Raw genomic sequence first — 21,651 nt, forward strand, 5'->3', positions numbered from 1 at the left:
AATTTGAAACGTTTTATAGAGTACTCTACTAGCTTTAAAAGGAACAATTCAAACAGCACCAGCTAACAATGATATGAAATTGACGTTGGACTATGCACAATTTGTAATTTGTAATTCACGCTTCGCTGATAAATTCGTGGAAATTTATCATTCGAGCGAGTCATAATTCGCATAATATATAGATTCAACGCTTATAACATATACTATATGAAATGTCAAAATTGATCTTGACACGTTGCAGAAAACATTCTGAGTAATAATCAAAAGATTTTAACCTTTATATTCATTAAAATTAACAAAAGAAGTTTTATTAATATAGAACACAGTTTTTCGATACCGTGTGCATTTAAGAAGTAAATACGTGATGCTATATATACTCATCACACACGGAACTTGCTCTTCTATTTTTATCTCTTCGGTCAAATACATTGATTAAAGTATATCGATTAAAATCTTCGTCTCACATACACGTCGATCATTTCTTACATCATAATCCTCCATGTGTTTACGCAAGTATGTCAACGAAGAGCATATACATGTGGGCGAAGGAGCTCCGAGAAACTTGAGAGAAGTTTGAGAGAACTTGTAGATTTAGTCTCTTCGAGATTTATTTCGGATGAACTAACCAACTGTTAGAGGCCACAAGATTATCTGGAAACAAAAATATCAGGTTTCTTTACGCGCAATAACGCGCGCATTGATACTTGCTTCTAATGAGACGTTAAAGAAAATCAATGTGCGATAATGCACGATTATCACTTCGTTCTTATCAAGATGATGATATTCTCGCTGACATACTTTTTCAGTAACCGCGGTGAGAATTTTATTGATGATGCCCCTATTCGCAATTATCCGTTGCATCACTGGAGTATTGATCTCTTCGGGTGTTTCAGTCGCGCGGAAACAAATAATACTCGAGCTCTAATACTATCATGAGATATCTCGATGTTATCAAATGCCAACCGCTGTTGAAACATCGATATCATTGTTATTTTCGTCACGATCGTTTAATCGTGTCGGAAACCAAAGTCAGTCGTAATGGATTTATTCACAACTTGACATGCTGCGGACATGTCTCTCTAAAAATTTCTCGAGCGTTATATTGTACCTTGGTTCCTCGGTAGCACTTCTCCGTTGTCGAAACGATGTGAGGAACAATATAATAAAAAAAAGAATGTTAATCGGTGATACGAAACGATTAAACCATCATAATTGCAGAGCAAGGCAACTCGTTTCCGTTCGTCCTTGACGAGGATCCAGTGGATCCACTTCAGCGATCGTCCACCTCGATACATTATGCAAATTGCTCGGTCCGGTCGTGGGCAGTTGCGGGTCTTTTCTATCTCTTCTTTTTCGTTCATGCGCTTTTAAACGTCCACAGCATCCTTAAAGCTGCATTCACATTAACAATTCTGTCGTCGTAACTTCTGGCATGCTACGGCGATTCTCTGTAAATTCGATAAAGCTTTGCATATTTATCAATTTAATCAAATTCAACGAAATCGATCTTGATGTAAAGAGTTTTTATTTCTATAAATATTTTGACCCAGACAGACGGGTAACTTCCAGCAAAAAATCCAGATAATATGCTTGAATTAATTGTAAGATTAATTTTATCGCTATTTAATTTCTGTAACAATGTTTAGGTGGCGATATATATTAATAAATATATCGTTAAATTAATTAGGAGATAATGTAATGTAATTGTTACATAATGTAATTTTGTGTGTGCCTTCCATACTTTCATTATAATTTAAATTGTGATAATTTTAATTTAATAAAAAACTGGAGTATGTAATTTAATCGAAAAAGAACGCTTAAAACTTGATCTTTTGAATTATACTCTTGAATAAATATTATTAGAGTATAATATTTATACAAGAGTATAATTCAATATATGTGTATATTTTTTCTCTTGAATAAATTATATAAAAAATGTTAATGTTACAATTACACCTATATATAAATTGTAAGAGTGTAATTTAATATTAATATGCCTTTTAATTGTTTACGATACATAAAAATGTTCAAATAATCTTCGAATAAAATGAGCATTACAAGAGATGATCGCATACACTTATTATCGACGGGAAAATTGCACGTAGGTGAAAATTAAAAGGCCTCTTCCTATCTTGAAATTTTTTTGTCTGATTTTTTTAACTGATTCAAATAGTTCCTCCTTACCCTAATCCGCGCACAAACGTATTGTATATGTATAGTTTTCTACATGAAAATATTTTTATTATAATTAAAGAAATGTAGATTAGGTCATTGAAAACTAAGACTCGTATTAAAATTGCAGTACAATCAAACTAACTTACACAATTCTTTTAGCTTCAATCTATATAAATATATTTGATTTAAAAAATATATATAATATATTAATTATTAATAAAATATATTATAAACGTATTAATAAATATATATTTTATTTTTTGTCTGTTTTCTCGTTTTCGAAATATTTTCACTAAAATGCAGAGCGCGTTTTAGAAAAAAGCAAATTGTTTCAGTGGCCGTTAATGGGGAGGGGGAGGGGTAATACGCGTTTTTTCCAGCGGATCGCGAACCACGTGTCGTCCTTGTGCAAAACTTTTTCAAGCGGTCAACTCGATCTCCTTGTTTTTTTTTCTCCGTCACGCCAGGTAACTTGGTCCTTCCTTCTGCCCTCATTCAATATGTTCCTGCAATATTTCCATTTCTCGCGTCGATTCATGGACCGTGCTTCTCGCACTACCCACTCGTATCCTAGCAGAGCCCACGCGGCCCACGCCAGGGCTCCGGAACCCGTTCACCCACCTTTGATCTCCATTCGCGTTTGTCACCATCAATGTGCCGTTTCGCCGATCCGTACGTGCGCCTGCGCTGATCTAAACCACACTTTCCAATAGTTGTATTTGGAACTGTCGCCGTGCTTTTCCTTTATAAGACGAGCGCAGCCGTTCGATCGACCGAATTCGATAAACACGTTATTGTGTATTTTTCTTAAACTTTTATGGAGTAAACTGATTTTCGAGTGCTTTAAATGGAATTACTGTTCTATCTAACAATAAAAAGTGATTAAACCCAATTGGTGCTTCTACCATACATGGTGTTTGAATAAACGGTTTTATATGTATAAGAATTAAATTTAAAATATTGCTTAAATAAGTATTTTTGTTTAATATTCTGTTCGGTGGTTTAATTAAAAAGGCCATAATATAAATCGAATTGAGATCCGATCTGCAGTGGTTTTAATAGTAATGATATTGAACAAGTTGGTCTAATTAAGCCAAATAATTACTTTATAACATAATAAAAAAGTATCTCATATCATGGTGAATTTAAAACAAAACAATAATAATTTTTTTGAGTGACTATAAACGTTACATATTTTGAAAAAAGTCCATACAAAGCGACTTATCGTAATTACGGAGACTGTAAAGAGAATCAGAAACATTAAGAATTGCATATAGAATTTAAAGCATAAGCTCTTTTATAAATAATGCAACTGCGGAAATCTATAAAAAGGGACCAATGTGACGTGGCGATTCAATTCGTGTGACAATCGCGCGTCAGAATTTTTAAAGAAAAATCTCATTTACGTTTGAAACGGGATTTGGAACAAACAATAGACGCAAATGGCGATCACTGCCGTAACGAACTGTCTGGGGCCTCCGCCCTTGCCGCCTGGAAAACGATTTCTGCAAAAATCGTCGAGAAAGTTGTCGTCCACCTACAAGAGCTTTCGCGACCCCGCCGTAGAGATCTGGCTGTCTCATGGGATTCCGGATAATTTAATGACGAATTTATACTCGCGCGAAATGCCCATGTGCAGGTTCGGCGCCAATCAAAGCCTGTTTAGAAGCTGCTCCGAAGGCAATCTGTGCAGCACGCGTGAGACAACGGCGATGCTGAGTAGTACGCCCCTGAACAAATGCATTAAAGCCATTTATGGCAGTTGGAAAAATCTCTTACATCGTAAGTGCGCGGATATTGTATGTTATACGAGATGTAACCAAACCGCAATCAAATTTCTTATTCAATCTGACCGTCTTAAAATTGAATAGGAAATTTGATTTTCAGCAGAAAGTAAATTCTTATACATATTACTGTACCAATTTAATACTAAAATATTTTCAAACGATACAATGAGAATTAGAGATAAGTAAATAGGCTCAAAATGCACGATCACAGTAGAGACTTTGTAAAGTTTATAATTTCAAAATGTCATGTGTATTTTTATATACTAGTATCTTTCTCTAGACATTTTTAATAGACATTTAAGATGAGTGTTGCACGCACGACGCCGTCGTGCTATAAATAAATATTAGAGCTATAAACCCTGGTAGAAATGTCATGCATTTTTTTAGCAGTTACTGGACAGTTATATTAACTTCTGTCTAATAACTGAGAAGTAAAACTACTTGGGATTCCAATCAAGATGTAACGCTTTTCCTTCAGTTACTGCGCACAAAAGATGCGCAAAATCTGAACTCATTTACTGAACAATAACTGGACAATAAATGAACGATTGAATTGATTAATAAGCAAATCTACTGATAAAGAAATGGACAGTTTTGCTCTAGTAATATTTTATTGCTAAATGTAAAATTTTGAGGTTAATGAGTCATAGTGCAGGAAATCTTTCGTGCGTATTATACTAAAAGTAGCGGTATATAATATATTTTATATACCGAAGATGTTTTGCAGTATGACACTCTCATTGGCCTTATTTTTATATTCGGATTGCATATAGATAAACACTTTTACATTTTTCTTCAAAAATTTCATTTTTAAGGATTAGTTTTAGTTTTACTTTTTATATCATTAATATTATTATCATCAGAATAGTCTGATGTGTTCTCATCGCAATTCAAATCTGTATTATTAATATACATTTCTGTTGTCTTTTACTCACTTACAATCATAGCCTTATTAGTTGTCATTTCTGCAACAAAATTTTGTCCTGTCATATTCCTTATTTCCTCCAATTTCCTTTTCCTTGCTCTATGTTTTTCTACACGTTCACTCATTCTTCACGCAGTTTTAAGATCTTTACGCAATCTTTTAAATTAATTTTATACAGACTGTATAATATACGCGCACGTTATAAAACTGAATCAATATTACAATATGTCTTGGAAACAATGGAAACTCAATGAAACTTTGTTGAGTTCTTATCCAGTTCCTGCGCAGTATTTTAACTAATAATCATCTATTAGTACTAGACAATAACTGGGCAGGTGTCCACGCAAACTGCATATATTTTTACCAGAAAAACTGCTTCATATACTGAATAAATTTCTATCAAGTTCTTGTCCATTTCCTACGCAGTATTGTTACACAAATGAGAATGCAGTAATACTAGACAGTAACTGGAAGGGTGTCTAGGAAAACTGCATACATTTCTACCAGGGAAATAACGAAATATGTGATTATTCAGGAATCTTGCTTACCTTGACCTATATCTAAATGATTCCTGTATCGAACTTTTAGTCGGGTGGCAGATCAAGGTTCGAGAATGTGTTAATTTCTTTTAATTTAACTGTTATGTAGTTTCTATATTTAAATAGTTGAGTTTTTATGTGTTTTCTGTGTGGTTTTCCTTTAATAAACATTGTATATTTCAATTTAAATCAAAAGTGGTTTTTTGGCAAATTATATATATTTGCAAATTATACATATTTGCCCTGCAATATATATTTTTAAAATTTTTATTAATTTAAAAAAATAAAAGTTTATAAAATTAGAATTAATATTCTTTTTATTTTCTTAAATATTCTCTGTCTCTCACATTTACACTTACAGGTACTCTTTGAATTTATGAAATAAATTAACTAATACTCGAATTTCTTTTTAAATACAATTGCTTTTTAAAAGATATATCTCACGTATAATGTATCAAATATGAGAATTTATTATTATCGTCGTAATTATAAAGTAAACATATATGAGTAAAAATATAATAAAATAATGCTATTTTTTCATAAAAGTTTATTATAATTATGACTTTTTCAAGTAAACCCAATCTTTTTTTATCATATCTGCCGCTTTTTCGGCGATCATATAAACAGGAATGTTTAGGTGCGCCGATATAATTTCAGGCACAATGGACGCGTCTGCTATTCGTAATCCTTCAATACCAATAACCTGCAAAATATTACATATGAATTTATAAAACACATGCTGCTTATTATGATATTTTGCATGAATATTCTAATATGTTTTTACAAACAAATACCTTTAATCTAGGATCGACGACAGCAGTCAGATCTCCACTTAGTCCCATTTTACAAGTGCCGCAGTAGTGATAAAGTGTCGTTGATAGATAATGCTATTTTTTCATAAAAGTTCATTATATAATTATGACTTTTCCAAGTAACCCCAGTCTTCTTTGATCATATCTGCCGCTTTTTCGGCGATCATATAAACAGGAATGTTTAGGTGCGCCGATATAATTTCGGGCACAATGGATGCGTCTGCTACTCGTAATTCTTCAATACCAATAACCTGCAAAATATTAGGTATATATAAATTTATAAAACACATGCTGCTTATTATGATATTCTGTATGAATATTCTATTATGTTTTTACAAACAAATACCTTTAATCTTGGATCGACGACAGCAGTCGGATCTCCACTTGGTCCCATTTTACAAGTGCCGCAGTAGTGATAAAGTGTCGTTGATAGATAATGCTATTTTTTCATAAAAGTTTATTATATAATTATGACTTTTCCAAGTAACCCCAGTCTTCTTTGATCATATCTGCCGCTTTTTCGGCGATCATATATACAGGAATGTTTAGGTGCGCCGATATAATTTCGGGCACAATGGATGCGTCTGCTACTCGTAATCCTTCAATACCAATAACCTGCAAAATATTACATATGAATTTATAAAACACATGCTGCTTATTATGATATTCTGCATGAATATTCTATTATGTTTTTACAAACAAATACCTTTAATCTAGGATCGACGACAGCAGTCGGATCTCCACTAGGTCCCATTTTACAAGTGCCGCAGTAGTGATAAAGTGTCGTTGATAGAATCCTTATTGCGCATTCCCAATAAGCGTCGGAGTCATATTCGCAATTGTTGCATTCCGTATAAGTAATGTTTAACAATTGAGAATCGAACGCTTGCATCGTCTTTGTCCGACCAATACTTAACGCAATTCTAATCCCAGCAATCATTGTCCTGACGTCGTCTGGATCATCGAAATAATTTGGCACGATCTCTGGTTTAACATTAACGTCATTAGCTAACAATGTTATTCTACCGCGACTTTTAGGTTTCAACAGTATTGGTAAAACAGTCCAGCCATTGCTGATACTGTACTTATCCCATTCCTGAGTTATAGGATCTTTAAATTGGAATATCCTTTGGGGAACAAGCTCTTTCATTGCATTACCGCCAAACAATAATTCGATGTCTGGTAAATTATTATTATTTCTTGGGTGTTTTGTGTTGACGAAACCGAGGGCCTCGCACCCGCCCGGAATCGTAAACCATCCCATTCGATTGATTAAGAAGTCCGATATATGCGAATTAAACGGATTTATCATATCGAATAACTTGAAATCGACTGCTGCGTTTGTTGTAAATGTCAATCCAAAGAAGGTTAGATGATCCATGAGGTTCTCGCCGACTGGCGCATCTCGAATTACATTTATGCCTAGGTCGGTAAGATGTTTTGCTGGTCCGATGCCGGAAAGCATTAATAATTGCGGCGATTTAATGGCACCTGCACATAGAATTACTTCTTTCTTCGCAAACACACGTATTGTTTGCTTATTCTTGACGAATTCTACGCCGATTGCTCGATTTGTCATACGATCGATTAGCACTTTTGTCACCGTACTCTCACGAGTCAAATGAAGATTGGTGGTGCGACCGTGCACGGGATGCAAGTATGCCCTATTGCTACTCATGCGAGTGCCATTCATGATTGTGGTTTGCAGATATGAGAATCCTATTTTGTTCTTCCCGTTGTAATCCACTAGTGAATATCCCAGCTCCTTGCCAGCTTCTAGAAAGGCTTCTGCTAACGGGGTATGAAATGGCGGGTATGTGATATGTACTGGTCCATCGGTACCGTGGTAGTTAATATCCGATTTCAGCTCTGGAATATCCATTGTTTCCAGTTTTTTGAAATACTGGAGGACGTCCTGGTATGCCCAGCCTTCGTTCCCCATCTCGGCCCATCGATCGTAATTTTCGGCGCTGCCTCTAGATGCTATCATAAAATTTAGCACACTACCGCCACCGACTACTTTTCCACTCGCCCAATGGCAACTATTATTTTTTATGCCACGACAGTACTTGTGGGATGATTTGGTCTGATAGTTCCAATTTATTTTATCGTTTATCTGGAGGACGGGAGCGAGTATTGGGATATCCATAAAGAGGTTTTCACGGGAACCAGCTTCGATCAGCAGTACTTTAATTTGTGGCACTTCGCTTAGTCTTGCGGCTATGGTTGCTCCAGCCGTACCAGCGCCGATCACTATAAAATCGTATCTGTCTCCAAACTGGGGTGTCATATCCGGTAATTCTTGATTTACATATTGTTGATTCTGCTTCAAGAAATCAATAGTTGAGCTTAGTAATTTTTGCAACGTCCATCCGTTATTACTATTGCCATGAAGACTGCTGTAGTATGAGTGTCCGTGTAATGAGTTGATTATGGTACAGATGCTGAGAACGTGGAGGGCCCTTCGAATATTGTCCATTATATTTAAATAATAATTGGCCTTTGAATATATGGAATAATGTCCAATGATAGAAAGTATGCCTAGATGCTCGTCATATATACCTGGCCTGTAATTTTAAGTGTGCGTCTTATACAGGGTGCAACAAAAAGGTCAGAACATTATCTCGGAAAAAATGATATTTTCGGAAGAAATATTTTAGACAAGAGTTGTAGGATTTAAAAGGATCTATTTACTGACTGTATTAGTTAGACCTTTTGTGGAGTCGTTAAGGTCAAGTCAGGGTCGCTTCAAATTTTTCAATTAACACCCCCTATTTTTTATTGCATATTCTTGTAGCCATGTAGTTGAAGTTTGGAGCGTTCTTGAAGCGAAAATTAACATGCGTTTTGTTCCAAAAGGTACAAGTGCGAGGGCAATATTTAAGATCCCTGAAAGTAAAAAGAAAATAGTTTATTGAGATTCGAGGTCTGGAAGTGCCTCGTTCAGCCGGAAGTAGCAGCGCGTACTTGTATATACAAAATTACCTTTTTCAAAAAAGGTAAAAAAAGGCGCCAAGTACACGCAATGTATTTTGTAAATTCAAAAATCTAACAAGTAGAAATATTAATCGACTCTATTGGCCATTATAATCGTCAAGACAATACGACCATGATTTGGTTCGATTATCGTCAAGACGCACTTTTAACCAAGAAATTGGTCCTTATAAATTGATGTAAACTTTGATACTCATATACAAGCCAAGTCAAAAATCTAACCCAAGTGGTAGTTTAATTTCTCCTTAACAAAATTATTATATCACAAAATTATGTTACCTAACTCAACCTAAGTGACATGTATTTCAAAAAAAGAGGTAAAATCTTTAAATTGCGCCAATTGCAAAGAAAATATATATATTGCTTTGAAAAATAATTGTTGTGCAATTACTTTTAAAAAATAAAATCCAACTGGTACATATCTTTGTGTTCCCATTAAAGGATCTTTCTATTCTAACCCAAGTAATAATAGCTTCTTAATTCTGCTTTTTTACTCCCGTCACATTCTTCCCTAAATTATGTTTATTGTTTTTTTATTCAATTAAAAAATGTTTGTACTAATGTTTAAATTTCGAAGTCTAGCAGCGCCAAGTTTTTTTTACAAAAAAATTCATTCATTTTATTTTAATTAAATATTTTTATTTTGTGCGTGCTTTGGGGAGATTTAGGATGATGCGAAGAAACTTATTTTGCATAATTTGTACGCGTTTAATGTATGATTTGTGCGCTGCTGCCCAGACCGGAGCCGCGTAAAGTAACATTGATCTGGCACAAGTCTTGTATAGTAATAGTTTATATTTCGTCTTAAGATTACTTGTTTTATTTATAAGATATAATTTTCTAAGAGCTCTCTGAGCTTTACTAACTCTATCATCAATTGCCGGTTTCCATTTTAAGCTTGCGTCGATGTTAACGCCGAGATATTTCACCTTAGTGGCCCAAGGAACTTTAAAACTTGACATTTTTATTGATGGAGGTCTTGGAAATGTTTTTGCGAGTAATTATTATAGCCTCGGTTTTCTTGTTATTGATAGCCATCTTCTAATTTCTAAAGAATTAAACAATGGCATCAACATGTCTCTGCAATCTGCTGACGAGTAGAGCCGGGCTCCAGGAGGAGGTGTAAACGGCAGTATCGTCAGCGTAGATTGCGAGTTCAGTCTTAGAGTCCTTGGGAATATCACTTATAAAAATATTAAATAGAATGGGCCTCAAGATAGAGCCCTGAGGGACTCCAGAGATAGCCTCACAGATAGATGATGTTTCACCCTCGAAATTTACTATAAATTTGCGATCCTTTAGATATGAGCGAATTATTTTGATTATATACTCTGGCATGTTAAGAGCATTTAACTTATATAGCAAGGCCTTGTGCCAGACAGAATCGAAAGCTTTTTGTATATCGAGTAGCACCATAGCTGAGCTTCGTTTTTTGTTAATCTCCAATGCGAAAAATTCTGTGACTCTAAGTAATTGTTGAATGGTAGAATGGCGTGCTTTAAAGCCAAATTGTTCGTTGATTATGATATTATTCTCTGATAAAAAGGCATTAATCCGCGTGAGTAAGACCCTCTCATAAACTTTACTTAGAGAGCTTAAAAGATGTAGGCCTATAATTAGTCGGAGAAGTTTGTGGCTTGCCCGGCTTAGGAAAAGCGAGTATTTTTGCCGTCTTCTCCAACACGAAGGAAAATAATATAATCGAAAAGAGTTTAAGATAATGTAATAGATCTGAATTACGATTTTATATGATGATTTTTTGAGCATAGCAGTGGTGACCTTATCAGAGCCGGGGGCTTTATTATATTAGGAAAAGATTTGATGATATCGAAAATTAAGCGAGGAGTAATAAATTTTAAATCACATTGAGGTGTCTATTCATCTAAGAGTTCAACGTACTCATTTACTACATTTTCGTGTGGAGATATAAGACTGTCTGCTTCTTGATATATTTTTTGAAAGTTTTGCGCCAATAATTTAGCTTTTTCTTTTGGATTGTATGCAAAAGTGTTATTACCAACATCAAATGGTGGCGCAGGAGTTTTGTTTCTCTGCAGTGACCTCCACAGCCCCCAGATGCTATTATCGCTAATTTTTGCTTTCTTTAAACGTTCAGACCATTTTTTATTTTTAGCTTCATTTAATTTATTTTGAATGATATTATTGAGTATATTACGATAGAGCTTATATTTATCTGAGCCAGAATGTTGGTATTTTCTTCGATAGTAATTACGAATTTTAATAAGCTTATCAATTTCTGAAGCTACAGCAGGATCTGACGTTACATGATTGAAGTTATAATTTTGCACCTCGGTGGACTTTCTTAAGGCCCCACAGAGAAACTGCTGTAATTCGTGAATACAGGAATCAATCATTTCCTGATTTTGCAGACTATGTCTTATCCTCCACCTACTCGTAGCAAGCTTAAAATCTTCCCAATTGACCTTATGTGACTGATTAGTTTTTCTCTTAATTTGCGATTTTTCCAGATTTAAGAGAATGGGAAGGTGATTGGAAGAAAGCTCGTTTGCAGTTACGCACGTAAAATCGTAATTTAGATTCTTAGCTAGAAACAAATTTATGTTGGAAGTGCGTCTACGAGGCGCCTTATGCGAATAGGTTGAGCTATGCATAATATTTAAGTTATTTTTATTTGAATAGTTTAGCAGTTTGATGCCTCTATTATCATTATAGAAATTATTCCAACTACGGTGCTTGGCATTGAAGTCACCGCCAATTAATATTTTATCATACGAATTATTCTTAAAAATTACATCAAATTTATTCAAATCGAGATCGAATTTAACGCTAGGAGAAATATACGCAACCCCCAGAGTTATATTCAAGCCGGACAGTAGCTTTATCAGCAAAATTTCGCATCCATCGACATCAGGGATAGGAAGAGTATGGTAGCATAAAGATTTGTTAATGATAAAAAAAATTGCCACTCCGCCTGCCTTGACACGAGCAGCATCCGAACGAATAATATCAAATCTAGAAAAATTTAATTTAGTACTGGGATGCAGCCACGTTTCCGTAATTAGAGCGATATTGATGTTGTTGGAGCAAATAAAATGATTTAATTCTAATTCTTTATTATTTATGCTGGTGGCATTCCACAATCAAATCTTTAGAGGAGAGGGAGGAGGAATCATTTTTAGTTTATAAGATCAGCTGCCTCAACGAACATCTGAAATTTACTGAGTCTATCTGTACAAGTAGCTAGTTTTTTATTGAGCTCTCGTATAATATTGAACATTGATTTTATATTTACGAGTTGACTCAACTTTTTGATTTCAAAGATTGAGCCGTTAAAATCAGCTATGTCACCAGTCCGAAGTGCAAAGTCTTTCAAGGCCTCAGCATATGTTTTTGGAGGTGAATAATAAACATGTTTGTTCATTGAGGCGGTCGATCTATCCGATAAAGGAAAGTCATGATCAGCAAAATTTGAATTTGAAGATTTATACCGTGTGTTAAGAATTTCATTAGAATTAGCATGCAAATTTTTATTTAGCTCACGCAAAGCCATGCCAGACGGGCGAGTAGCGGTCGTCCGCTTTTCTAGAAATTTTAAGTAAGATTGACACTTCGAATAACTCGCGGGGTGCTCCCCCAAGCAATTACAACATTTTGCCGGAGAATTTAAATCTTTTTTACAGTCCGAAGTGAGATGCTTCTCTGCACATTTGACGCATCTGGGTTTTTTAAAACAATTGGCAGACGTGTGGCCAAACGCTTGGCATCGGTAACATTGTAATATAATTTTACGGTTAATGTATTTATCCCAATAGATTCTCGAATAAAACAAATATCGGATCTTTCTTAATTGAGTGAGAGAAAATTTGGCACTCAGATTAATGTAGCGTAATTTTATATGTAGCGTAAATGCTATTTTCGTCATTAAGCAGAACACACGAGTTAATTTCTATACCAAGTTTCTTTAATTCATTAGAGACGATTAAATTTGGTATGTTTGGAAGGCCTTTCAATGTAACTGTTAGAGTCTTATCCTCTGGAAGAGAATAAGTATGGAAAGCAAACTGTTTGTCGATTGAAAATTTCTTAAAGCCAATATAGTCATTTAGATTAAAAAACTGAATCTTTATTTGGTTACCGAGAAACTTGAGATGAAAGTTTTCACCGACCCTTTGTTTTAATTGATTCGCAAATTCTGCATAATCATTAATTCTAGACGGAAAATAGATTGGAGGTGGTTTTCTATTTGTCTTATGTCCGTCCGAATTTGTTACCGATGCCGCGTCACGATCAGTTAATCTACTAGCGTTACTCACATGCACATTATTTGGTTGTTCTATAAAATCCTCGTCATCTCGCTCTAGTAATTCTACCGTCTCGGCTAAGCATTGGAAGCTATTAGAAGTATTAAATTTACCTTGTAAAGGAGAGTCGGTTTCAACGCAGGGTAATTTGTCCAAGCCGGTTGGGCTGGATAAGTCCTCGTCGGCCTGTCGCTTAAGCGGCGGCCTCGTTGTCTTCTTATCCTCCAATTTGGAGGGGTTTCCAGGCACCTGTACCTCGGGAGACACCGTGCTGTCCTCGCCGTCCAGCCGTCCGTTATCCCAACAGCACCAGGGATAGCCCTCGTCGGCAAAGTTCACACAAGACTCGAATTCGCAGAGTCACGGATAATGCGAAATACTGAATATGCTCCACCGCAGCTTCGTCTCTTCTTTATATACCCATGTCCAGAAATTTTTAAGGAGGTTGGTTGCGGGTGGAGCAGGGGAAAACTTGTGGGCGTGTTTTCGTTTCATAACATATCTACCTCTCTGTCCCCGAAATCTCGCGGTCGTTTTCTCTTCTCCGGACTTCATGTCCTTCGAGGAGTCGCTCGTCATGTTTTGCTCAGTTTCATGTTATTAATTATTGTTTATGTCTTGCCTGTACGTTCCCGCATTGTTACCTATGTTTCTGTTTTCCCAATCTAACGTCTTTTCCTATTTACGACTTTGCTACCTCTTATTTTCGATTCGAGCTGTTTCGGCGGTTAAGTATATGACGATATAATCGCCACAGCTCTATAAAAAATTTTTATAAGGCGAGGAATCTTGCTTACCTTGGCTACATCCAAAATTTTAGATGTAGCAAAGGTAAGCAAGATTCTCGCAACAATCGCGTATTTCTTTATTTTATAGCCTTATAATATTTATTTACAGCACGACGGCGTTTTGTGCGTGCTAACAACATTTAAAAAATTCCGGTACAACTGATGTAAATTTTTTATCAATTTATACAGCTGATAATAATGTAATCATACAATTTTATTATAAATTTTTATATTTTCATAAAAGAAGGTTTATTGTAGAATATTTTACATTCTTTGCATATGCATATTTGCAATTATTATAAAGATTAAATCCATATTTTTATAAAATCTACCAAGTTTCCTAAATCGCACTATCATAAGATTTTCTGTATTGTGCCGATACGATCTAGGAAATCGTGCTGTATACTCATGCGCATGCATCTCTATACGTTACGCGACATAATTTAAATTATGTTAACACGACAGAGACGTCCTAATTTTTTTATTATTGTGATTTATTAATTATTAAGTACTTAATACTTTTTTAAAATACATTATTAGTAAAATAGGTATAAGTTAGTGATTTCTTTTATTAATCTTATATTTTTAATTATTTTTATTCTTAAATTTGATATTTTCAAGGAGGTATGATTTAAAAGACCCACAGGTAGGATTTAGGCGACCGGTTGCTTAAATTGTACCTTTTGCAGCATGTTACAAAAAGACTTATAAACAAATTAATTTGTTATTGGTGAAAAGTTAAACATGTAATAATAGGTGCCTGAAACATCAAGCTACAATTTTCAACGTTTATTTGCGTACAAATCATTACCAAATGGGAAATGTAATAAAAAATAATAATAATAAGAATTCTTTGACTACAACTGGCAATTTAATTAAAATGTCCACCCGACGTTTCGACTCTAATTCGAGTCCTTTTCAAGTGTACATATTCTTACAAAGCAATTCAATAGTCACAACAATGTGCCTGCATGTCAGATGTAATGAATGCTTTGTGTGTTGTAAAGAGATAGAACATGGTCAGTTATTAAAATAAGTAAAAATTGATTGTGTTAGGAAACACGTCTGCACACCACAGTTACGGACAACACAAAGTGTGTTGTCCGTAACTGTGGTGTGCAGACGTGTTTCCTGACACAATCAATTTTTACTTATTTGTGTTGTCCGTAACTGTGGGTGTGCAGACGTGTTTCCTGACACAATCAATTTTTACTTATTTTAATAACTGACCATGTTCTATCTCTTTACAACACACAAAGCATTCATTACATCTGACGAGATACTTTTGTGAGCATTCTTAATCCATGTTATGTTTCAGTTTTATAGATTTACGTAGATCAAGTTACGGCCCGATTTGATCGCGGTACCGCGGCGCCATCCAATAAAATCTGTGACCTTACTGCGTGTAATGGTCTTTCGATAATATGATAACGAAATGTAGTTTTTACAAAGCACTGCAAATTGAGCTGCATTTTATGAAAAATCCATAATTTGAAGTTTGTTTCGAGATTCACTTCTAGAATTCGAACTTTATTTAATATGGTGTGATATACAATGCATGCATGTAGTGATGAAATGAAAAAAGGACCACACATCGCTATTTAATTTATTTTAAAAAATACAATATTTTGCTAAAGCCATTTAAAATTATTTAAATTATTACAAAGAAATTCTGTAAGAAAAATCACGTGCAATTATTGTATTTTTTAAATAATATTTAGATTATATCTATATGTATTAAGGCTTATTTCGAGATAATTTTTGATAATTGTTACTCGTTCTGTATAAAGAGCTATGAATTATGAATACTAGTGACTTTGGTGATAATTAATAGATTTATTAATCTTTAAAATGTACAATTTGTAACATCAAAATTAATGTTGTTTCCATGAACAAAGACCGATATGAGGATAAAGTTATTATTTTTGACAGAAAATTTTTGTATGATAACTTTACACTGAAAATTATTAAATAAACTATGATATATTACTATATGTAGTATACTATATGTCGCAGGGATATCGTGTAATTTGTTTTTTTTTTTGTGCATAATCTCTAGGGAATAGGGAATCCACTGAGAAAAAAATTTACTAAAATAAAAAAAATTTAGCTTAATTTTAGTAAATCGCGTGTTTGCATGCAACTGTGAACGCGTTTTTTTAAAATAAGAAACTGTATGTATTTATTTGAACAACATAATTTTTTTATAAAGGAAATAATTAATTAATTATAACAAGTATTTACTACAATGCAGTTAATAATTATTGAAATATAATTTTTATTTTTTACTAATTAGTAATTTTCTAATTATATTTATTACTTTCAACAAAATGCATTTTTTCATTAAATAAAGAATTCATAAACTTTAAGAAGTATTTTGTATACAATATAGTCAATATTTATAGAGATATGAATCTTATGTTTTATAAGTTAACAATTTTCTAATAATATTTATTTAATTTAAAAAAATAATTTTTCTATAAATTATTTTTACCTATAAGTAAAAACTTTAAAAATTTTTTCTAAAACATATATAAATTGGCGTCCAAGCGCCAAGAGATATCCTTGTAGAGAGAGAGAGAAGGGATTCTTCCACTTATATATATACGAGTCTTACGACAGTGGACTCTGTGGTTTTCGCCTCGCAGGGAGTCTGCTTATATATTATGGTTGGATATATTTTAAATTTGAGAAACGTTTCCCATCATACGCCACCTAGCAGCGTCGCGCGTCGTTGCGAACTTATAGGATTCCGTCGAGTTAAAAATGCTTACAAATAAAATATTCTTTTCCTTTTTTTGTCGAATATATTAACTTTATTTCAGTATGCGTTTCCTTAAATGTAATAAATTGCACTAAAGAAAATATTTATTTCTTATAAGTACTCCATTTATTATTTTTATAACTTTGGAAACGTGAAATTAAGTAAATATTTATTAAAGTGCCATTTCTAAAATTAAAAGATTCGGATTTAGTATTTTAAAAATTCATTTACTATATTTCAATAACTATTACACTGTAATATAGTAAACCTGAATTTGATTCAAGTAAACGTTTCAAGAAGAAAACATTTTCTGATTTTAATGCTTTAGTTTACTATAGTCAAATTAATAAGTTTTACATTTTAACATTATTTATTTAAATTAAGTAAATCTAATTTTAGTAAATATATTTACTAAAAGTAAGCAAATTTTTTTTTCAGTCTAGGGAATCCACAAAGAACCGGGATATTGTGCAACGCTAGGGAAAGTATCTTGTTTACCTTGGCCTAGATCTAAATGATTTCTGTATCGGACTTTCAGTCGGGTGGCAGATTAAGGTTTCTCGACTTCTTCGTCTAATTATTGGTACACATATTTCCTTTTCGGATAGCATCGGCCATTATTCAATTCGTCTGTGGGCTTCAACTGCGTAGTATGGTAGGAACTGATGCAATTAAATTGTTCTTTAAACTCGGGAATGTGTATATGTTTGTTCGTATGTATAATTGTGTGTGTATGTCCGCGGTGTGTGTGTGTCGGGAACTCGGGTTGAGATGCTGTAGGTTCGTTCAGCCCAAGGAACTGCGCAGATCACTTCCCCCTGCGGCCAAGGTTTCTCGAGAATGTGTTAATTTCGGAGGTTCGGTTGCTTTATCGGGGGGAGTAGTGGGACACGGGGGTTCTGGCAACAGCGCACCGCGTGTATAGTGCGTGAAGCTGCTCACGACCGTGGCAGTCTAGCAAACGAAAAATCAAGCAATTTATGCTTTAATAATTAATTTTTCTACGAAATGTGCGGTAACCTTCCCCTTTCTTTCACTCATTTATTTGTAAATTATTAAGTTACATGTGCATATTTTTTTTCCTTATCATTTGCATTTTTTCTTGCACTTATTTCATTCTGAAGGTGTGCAATATGTCATTTCCCATAAGAACCTATGCTAAAAAGTACAATTTTTGGAGTAGATTTTTTTTAAAACGGGACGGTGAAAAATGCCCAAAAAATTTACATAATTCTATTTTGCATTCCAGAACAACATATTAAAATTTCATGAAACTGGTTGCATTTTTTTGTAGCGACGGAACCTCCTTAATTAAACTTTTATGTAGTTTCTATATTTAAATAGTTGAGTTTTTATATGTTTTTACGTGTGGTTTTCGTTTAATATACTTTGTATACTTCAATTTAAATCAAAAGTGGTTCTTTGGCAAATTTATATATATTTGCAAATTATACATATTTGCTTTGCAATATATTAAAAAAATTTTTATTAATCTTTAAAAATAAAAGTTTTTAAAATCAGAATTAATATTTTTTTTATTTTCTTAAATATTCTTTGTCTCTCACATTTACACTTACAGATACTTTTCGAATTTATGAAATAAATTACTAGTGATTTGAATTTATGAAATAAACTAATACTTGAATATCTTTTTAAATACAATTTCTTTTTAAATGATACCTCACAAATAATGTATCAAATATGAGCATTTATATTATCGTCGTTATTATAAAGTAAACATGTATGTGAGTAAAAAATAATAAAATATTGCAATTACTTCATAAAAGTTTATTATAATTATGACTTTTTCAAGTAACCCCAGTCTTTTTTGATCATATCTGCCGTTTTTTTATCATATCTGCGATCATATAAACAGGAATGTTTAGGTGCGCTGATATAATTTCGGGTATAATGGACGCATCTGCTACTCGTAATCCTTCAATACCAATAACCTGCAAAATATATATGAATTTATAAAGCACACTGCTTATTATGATGTCCCGCATAAATATTCTAATACGTATTTTTCGTAAAATTGTATTCCGTTAATCGTATCTCCACTACTAATTTTTAAATATCAAGTTAACATAAGTAAATAATTTCCGATGTATGCGACAAAACTTAAATAATAACTAAAGAGACAAATGTGATAAGGGAACAAAAACTTCAAAATCAACTTTATTGACTGAATCGGTGAATCGAAGTATTAATGTACTCTTAATCTTATCAAGCGTTAAACAAATTTTTTTTCTCGTTTAATTCGAGTCTTGCTCTGGTTGCCAGCTTCTACATAGAAAGCACATTGTGAGCTGCGTGCGATGTTCATAGAAACGATAAAAACTGATGCACATTCAATCCTAATGTATATCATTGAGGATGAAAGCTGAATGGTACTCTTCTAAATCGGAAATTATTTCTTTCAAGTTTACTTTACCAATGTTTTTTTAAATAACACATTGATAATTCAGAAAATCTTAGGAATATTTTTTACAGTTTTCATAATTTTTAATTATGTTTATCAGAACCGAATAAAACTTGCTGAATTTTGATACTTACATTACGGCATCAGTATAAAGAGTGAGATTGCACATATCTTCTTTTCTCTCTCGCAGAATTTTGAAAAAAAAAAAAAAAAAAAATCGGAACACCGTTATGATCATACTTTAACTAGAGAGTAAACGGATGTACGTTTTGATATTTGGTTGATTTAAAATTTTCCTTTTGTTACATGTTACAGTTGGCGGTATGAGCCGGCCGTCCAAAGCCGTGACTCAAGCGAAGAAAGTAGCACCACCAGCTGTACCAGACGTGTTTCGACACTCCGGTTCCTCATTTGGCTCGGCTGGATATGCTAGCAGCGAGGATAGCTTCCTCTCCGGAAGCGGCCCCGGGGGCACGGCGGACGATGGTTCCTACGGGATGCCATCTGGAAAAAGTCCGGGACCTATTTTTACCCATTCGGGCTTCGCCTTTCCACCGGTGATCGGCAAGTATGCCCACGCCGAAGATCAAGGTGCGAATTATACAACGTCATATTATTATTATTATTATATTAGGTTAATTCTTTCTTAATGCGAAGAGCGCAAAAAAAACATTGTTTTTAAATAACAAAGTATACGTTGCTTAAAAGATTTATACCGCTATGGTTGAAAAATATGGATGTTTTGATATTTCTTAGGTATCGATATGACCCAGAGTCCTGGCAGAGACAGTCCCGGTAGTTCCGGATCAGGTTCCGGTTCTAGGCACTCTACAGCGTCATTAGATTCTGGAAGAGCGTCTGGATATCACTTGGGACCTAGAGGACCTGGCGCTCTCGCCTCATCTCCTAGATGTTCTATTAGTTCCCTCGGAAGTCATCCTGACCGACCGGCAGACCTCGACGTCGTTCACGCTTGGTTAAACGAGCTCCAATTTGAAGAATACTTCCCCTTGTTTGCTTCCGCGGGTTACGATCTTGCTACTATAACGCGCATGACACCGGAGGATCTCACGGCTATAGGTGAGGCACATATCGCATTAGCAAGTCTAATCTAAGCGCATTCTTAAATGCATTCATTTAATTCATAGAGATATTACTCGTAGAAATACGCTATGAAATATTTAAACAAGTACATAGTTTTACATATTATTTTACAGGTATCAAGAAACCTAATCATAGGAAACGACTAAAAGCGGAAATAGACAATTTGAATATAGGAGATGGATTGCCGGAGCATGTACCCGGATCGTTGGAAGAATGGCTCAGGCTTCTCAGGCTCGAGGAATATCTTGGCGCACTTCATCAACAGGGTATGCGATCCGTCGAGGACGTGACAACTCTCACTTGGGAGGACCTTGAAGACATCGGTATCGTACGGTTAGGGCATCAGAAAAAATTATTGTTAGCAATTAAGAGAGTTAAGGATATTCGCGCTGGCAAGCGTATACAGCCACTCGACCTTGCGCGTCTGCCACCACATCCTGGACATACGCAGGTAAATTATGTTCCCTATGATCTTCATCAATATCGAATTTATTAAGAGAGTGTAATCTCTTAATTACCTTGATCAATATATCGCGAAAAATGTTACGGAATAAAAGATAATATCGCATAATTTATGACTTTTTAGGACGTTGTTATTCAACGAGGTGGACCTGATTTACCATCGCCTGATGAGGATTGTTCCTCGCCTGTACTTAGATCTTTTCAAAGGGGTGGAAACGATACCACTTCTGGTGTTGCTTGGAAAAGTATGTACGCCGCGTTTCCAACCGACTATAATATAGTTGGCCGTACTAGCTCCCGGGGAAAATCTTTGGAGAGTCTAGAAGATGCGCCTCTTGGCTATCCTCCTTCACCGGCGCCAACACCGCATCCACAACCCCTCGATTGGCGTCCTCGCAGTTTCGAGGACGGCGATCTTACACCCACGAATGATGCTTCCGTTGTAGATGCTGGTGGTGGCACTCTTCCACGACCAAGACATTGCCTCGTTCGCCCGCGGCCCGTAGCCAAGGTATATTTGATTGTTTCGAATGTATGGATGTATGATTGAAACGAAAACGAGCGAGAGAGATTTTTGTGCTGATTCGATGATTCAA

At 34.5% G+C, this 21,651-nt stretch overlaps 2 protein-coding genes across 3 annotated transcripts in view; one reads left to right on the top strand and one right to left on the bottom strand.

The window, feature by feature from the left end:
• Ckn (CRK like proto-oncogene, adaptor protein) overlaps positions 1-21,651 on the top strand; it is a 31,254-nt gene that overhangs the window by 4,167 nt on the left and 5,436 nt on the right. The window contains exons 2-5 of the mRNA XM_071697332.1: positions 19,805-20,080; positions 20,246-20,569; positions 20,707-21,044; positions 21,180-21,566. Of these exons, the coding sequence (XP_071553433.1) occupies positions 19,805-20,080; positions 20,246-20,569; positions 20,707-21,044; positions 21,180-21,566 (1,325 nt within the window). The remainder of the gene's footprint in view (positions 1-19,804; positions 20,081-20,245; positions 20,570-20,706; positions 21,045-21,179; positions 21,567-21,651) is intronic.
• Positions 6,350-14,171, bottom strand: LOC139767732 (glucose dehydrogenase [FAD, quinone]-like). Of its 2 annotated transcripts, none has more exons than XM_071697327.1 (5): positions 13,629-14,171; positions 8,951-9,127; positions 6,945-8,805; positions 6,585-6,853; positions 6,350-6,489 (listed from the first exon to the last, which is right to left on the bottom strand). In XM_071697327.1, exons 3-4 carry the CDS (start codon positions 8,715-8,717, stop codon positions 6,707-6,709), a joined length of 1,920 nt encoding a protein of 639 aa, XP_071553428.1. In that variant the 5' UTR covers positions 8,718-8,805; positions 8,951-9,127; positions 13,629-14,171; the 3' UTR covers positions 6,350-6,489; positions 6,585-6,706. The 2 variants fall into 2 exon arrangements, with proteins under 2 accessions (XP_071553428.1, XP_071553427.1); XM_071697326.1 differs by having other exon boundaries at positions 8,937-9,127.

This window comes from Temnothorax nylanderi, unplaced genomic scaffold (genome assembly GCF_030848795.1).
Source record: "Temnothorax nylanderi isolate EJ_2023f unplaced genomic scaffold, tnyl_v1.0 TNYL_tig0011_pilon, whole genome shotgun sequence".
In the NCBI taxonomy this organism is placed as follows: domain Eukaryota; kingdom Metazoa; phylum Arthropoda; class Insecta; order Hymenoptera; family Formicidae; genus Temnothorax; species Temnothorax nylanderi.

Excerpts from the sequence above, each read along its gene's own strand:
- LOC139767732 (XM_071697327.1), bottom strand. The coding sequence starts at position 8,717 with ATGGACAATATTCGAAGGGCCCTCCACGTTCTCAGCATCTGTACCATA. Across the intron at positions 6,854-6,944 it reads TCGTCGATCCTAGATTAAAG|GTTATTGGTATTGAAGGATT; the intron begins GTATTTGTTTGT and ends AATATTTTGCAG.